Here is a 4820-nt window from a genome sequence, read left to right as displayed (position 1 = left end):
GACAGACAGACAGACAGGCAGACAGACAGGCAGACAGACAGGCAGACAGGCAGACAGACAGACAGACAGGCAGACAGGCAGACAGACAGACAGGCAGACAGACAGACAGGCAGGCAGACAGACAGACAGACAGGCAGACAGGCAGACAGACAGGCAGACAGACAGACAGACAGACAGACAGGCAGACAGGCAGACAGACAGACAGACAGGCAGACAGACAGGCAGACAGACAGGCAGACAGGCAGACAGACAGACAGACAGGCAGACAGACAGACAGACAGGCAGACAGGCAGACAGACAGACAGACAGGCAGACAGACAGACAGGCAGACAGGCAGACAGACAGACAGACAGGCAGACAGACAGGCAGACAGACAGACAGACAGGCAGACAGACAGTTGTCCGTACATCTATCTTGTCCAGCGTACTGAGCGCGCTCCTCAGAGTGTCTTCTCTCTCCAGGTTCAGGTGTTTCTTCAGCTTCATCATCCTCTGCTGCAGATCTGCCAGCGCAGACAGGACCTGCGACCTGGACTCGCCGGGCAGCTGGTCCAGGAGCACCGGGCCATGGTTCTGCCCCGGGATCTGGTTCTGGTTCTGGTTCTGTTGCAGAACGTTGGAGAACATCCGCAGGTAGACGTCCAGCGTGGCGTTGATCACCAAGACCTGCTCTCTTCTCTGTGGAGGAGAGGAAGAAACACCTGGCAGTCAGTCTGCAGTCGCACTGTTTGGTAGGGTCAGGGTCAGGTCAGGGTCAGGGTAAGGGTCAGGGCTGGTTGGGTCAGGGTCAGGGTCAGGGTCAGGTCAGGGTCAGGGTCAGGGTTGGTTGGGTCAGGGTCAGGGCTGATTGGGTCAGGGTCAGGGCTGGTAGGGTTAGGATTAGGGTCAGGGCTGGTAGGGTCAGGGTCAGGGCTGGTAGGGTTAGGGTCAGGGTCAGGGCTGGTAGGGTCAGGGTCAGGGCTGGTAGGGTTAGGGTCAGGGCTGGTTGGGTCAGGGTCAGGGCTGGTAGGGTTAGGGTCAGGGTCAGGGCTGGTAGGGTCAGGGTCAGGGCTGGTAGGGTTAGGGTCAGGGTCAGGGCTGGTAGGGTCAGGGTCAGGGCTGGTAGGGTTAGGGTCAGGGTCAGGCCTGGTTGGGTCGGGGTCAGGGCTGGTAGGGTCAGGGTCAGGGTTGGTTGGGTTAGGGTCAGGGCTGGTTGGGTCAGGGTCAGGGTCAGGGTCAGGGCTGGTTGGGTCGGGGTCAGGGCTGGTTGGGTCAGGGTCAGGGCTGGTTGGGTCGGGGTCAGGGCTGGTTGGGTCAGGGTCAGGGCTGGTTGGGTCAGGGTCAGGGCTGGTTGGGTCAGGGTCAGGGTCAGGGTCAGGGTCAGGGCTGGTTGGGTCAGGGTCAGGGTCAGGGTCAGGGCTGGTTGGGTCAGGGTCAGGCCTGGTTGGGGCGTCCTGGTGGCTTGTGGACCATGTAACCACAACGTCCCAGGTTCGAATCCGGCCCAGGACCTTTGTCTCATGTCATCCTCCTCTCTCTTCCCCTGTTTCTCTACTTTCATCTATCAAATAAAGGCAAAACACCCAAAAAAGGCCCAGAAAATCTTAAAATAAAAAATAAAAGAAAGATGGTAAGATTTAGGGTAGGCTTGGGATTCGGTAGAATTTAGTTTAGGTAGACTTTAGTTTAGGTAGAGTTTAGTTTAGGTAGAGTTTAGGTAGAGTTTAGTTTAGGTAGACTTTAGTTTAGGTAGAGTTTAGGTAGAGTTTAGGTTAGGTAGAGTTTAGTTTAGGTAGAGTTTAGGTAGAGTTTAGGTTAGGTAGAGTTTAGTTTAGGTAGAGTTTAGGTAGAGTTTAGCTAGACTTTAGGTAGACTTTAGGTAGAGTTTAGGTAGAGTTTAGGTAGAGTTTAGGTAGAGTTTAGGTAGAGTTTAGGTAGGGTTACATCGGGGACGTGTGTTGTCTCTTTGCAGTCGGTCTGATTTTTCAGTTTCAGATTGCGGTTTGCCTGCAGATTTGATCACAGATCTTCTATCAGTTTATGAGACAAAACTGCTGATCTGTTCAACTCACTTTTAAAAACTCATTTATATCAACTTGCATTTGATGCTTACAGTATCAATAAAAACTTGTAGATTGAATTTGAAGTATTGTGTTGAGTTTTTATTTCGTATTTGATTCACTACTTTGTGACGTCGAGTTTAAACCGTCAGAGTTTTGTTAAGTACAGAAGTGTCACTGTTAGAAATGGATCTGCTGTCTCAATTATCGTTTGTTAGTTTCCTCTGTAGCTCGTTATAACGTTGTTTACAAATTAAATTATTATAAATACAATAGAAATTAGTACTAGCAAGGGTTAGGGTTAGCACATGAAGAAAATAGAAATACAATCTGTGTGAGTGAAACAATGAAACCCTGAGCGACAGGCAGACAGACAGGCAGACAGACAGACAGACAGACAGACAGACAGACAGACAGACAGACAGACAGGCAGGCAGACAGACAGACAGACAGACAGACAGACAGACAGGCAGGCAGACAGGCAGACAGACAGACAGACAGACAGGCAGGCAGACAGACAGACAGACAGGCAGACAGACAGACAGACAGACAGACAGACAGACAGACAGGCAGACAGACAGACAGACAGACAGACAGGCAGACAGGCAGACAGACAGGCAGACAGACAGACAGACAGACAGACAGACAGACAGACAGACAGACAGACAGACAGGCAGACAGACAGATAGACAGACAGACAGACAGACTCTGCTCTCCTCTGATGAAACCTTTTAAACTTTTAAACTTTTAAACTTTTAAACTTTTAAACCTTTGAAACCTGCTGGATGTTAAAATATTAAAATACATCTCAATACAAATAAACCCATCGTCGTGCGGCTCCTGATGAAAAGCTCACATGTTGGAGATACGAGGCTGTCCCGCATCTGGAGTGGAGTGCTGAGTGTGTGTGTGTGTGTGTGTGTGTGTGTGTGTGTGTGTGTGTGTAGGTGTGTGTGTGTGTGTGTGTACCTGGCAGGACCCGTTGATGCTCTGGATCAGAGGGCTGAACAGCGGACGACTGCTGACCGCCGGCTGCTTCAGCTCCTAACAAACACACACACACACACACACACACACACACACACACACACACACACACACACGTTAATACACAACAATTCATATCTTAACATACACATACTTGAATACACACAGAACACTGAAATACACACTTTATTACGCACTGCACTAAATACACGGTAAACACACTCTAACACACACACACACACACACACACACACATTTTAACCCCTCGCTCCCTGAGTTTCCCCTTTAATTTCCCCTGAAGTGTCCTGAAGAGGAAACGTTCAGATCTCAGAACATCCGGATGCTTCAGCCTGTCTGGATCTGAGGAAACTTTGAGATCTGGACTAGAATTTAAAATAAAGTTCTGTGAGCTGAGAAACATGAGTCTGTACTGACGGAGGTTCAAACACACTAGACCAGACCAGAACAGACCAGAACAGACCAGTAAAGATCAGAACAGACCAGTAAAGACCAGAACAGACCAGTACAGACCAGTACAGACCAGAACAGACCAGAACAGACCAGTACAGACCAGTACAGACCAGAACAGACCAGAACAGACCAGTACAGACCAGTACTGACAATCAGAATCAAACTGTAAATGAAGGCGATCACAAATTGTGGATTTAAATTCTTCATTTATGATACAATATGTCAATTATTAATTATTAACATGTCATTAATTAATGATTAAATAATTACATTGTGTCATTTACTATAAATTAGTAAACAATGTAGGAAATTAACTAATCATTAATTAACTGTTAGTTAACCATTAAATCATGATAATAACTATAGGTCGGTTTGGACTGGTTCAGACCAGTACAGATCGGTACAGACCAGACCGGAGCAGAACAGACCAGTACAGAACAGTCCTGACCAGTTCAGACCGGTTCAGATTGGTTCAGACCGGTACAGACCAGTACAGACCGGTACAGACCAGTACAGACCGGTACAGACCAGACCGGAGCAGAACAGACCACTACAGAACAGTCCTGACCAGTTCAGACCGGTTCAGATTGGTATAATAACTATAGGTCGGTTTGGACTGGTTCAGACCAGTACAGACCAGTACAGACCAGAACAGACAGACAGGACCAGAACAGACCAGAACAAACCAGAACAGACTGATTCAGACCGGCTCAGACCGTTTCAGACCAGTATAGACCAATTCGGACCAGTTCAGACCGGTTCAGACCAGGTCCTGGAGTGTTTTACTCACCAGCGGCTCTGCGATGGATTCATGGGTTTGCCTCAGGCTTTCGGAGACGAAGCGGCAGTAGCGGGACTGAACCGGACCGCAGGACAGGACCAGAACTCCCAGTAAGACTAGCAGACACATCCTGGACCAGTACTACACACTGTACTACTAACTGTACTACACACTGTACTACACACTGTACTACACACTGTACTACACACTGTACTGCAGACAGACCCGGCGGTTCAGAGTGAGAGTTACAGAAGAGTGAGAAGGAGTGACAGGAGAGAAAGTGAGACGTCAAGTCACTGATATTCTCTGTTTACCTGTCTGTCTGTATTTATAGCCGTCTGTATCCCTGTCTGTCACTGTGTCTGTGTGCAGGTTTTCTATGCAGACTGCAGTGTCTGTGTGTGTGTGTGTGTGTGTGTGTGTGTGTGTGTGTGTGTGTGTGTGCAGACTGCAGTGTGTGTGTGTGTAGCTCTGTGGTCTGTGAGGTTTCAGCAAAAAACGGCAGCATCAACGCGAGTTTTCCTCTAAAACACACTCCACTGC

The 4820-nt window shown here is 48.7% G+C and overlaps 1 protein-coding gene across 1 annotated transcript in view; it reads right to left on the bottom strand.

Moving 5' to 3' along the window:
- ifng1 (interferon gamma 1) overlaps window positions 1–4492 on the bottom strand; it is a 5979-nt gene extending 1487 nt beyond the window's left edge. Inside the window, exons 1-3 of the mRNA XM_078282188.1 lie at window positions 4287–4492; window positions 3008–3082; window positions 408–677 (exon numbers count right to left, since the gene is read on the bottom strand). Of these exons, the coding sequence (XP_078138314.1) occupies window positions 408–677; window positions 3008–3082; window positions 4287–4406 (465 nt within the window). The 5' untranslated portion in view covers window positions 4407–4492. The remainder of the gene's footprint in view (window positions 1–407; window positions 678–3007; window positions 3083–4286) is intronic.
- Between the last annotated feature and the right edge of the window lie 328 nt (window positions 4493–4820).

This window comes from Centroberyx gerrardi, chromosome 24, assembly GCF_048128805.1.
Source record: "Centroberyx gerrardi isolate f3 chromosome 24, fCenGer3.hap1.cur.20231027, whole genome shotgun sequence".
Classification (NCBI taxonomy): domain Eukaryota; kingdom Metazoa; phylum Chordata; class Actinopteri; order Beryciformes; family Berycidae; genus Centroberyx; species Centroberyx gerrardi.
Note: the sequence above shows the minus strand (reverse complement) of the source record. Positions and strands in the feature narration are given on the sequence as shown.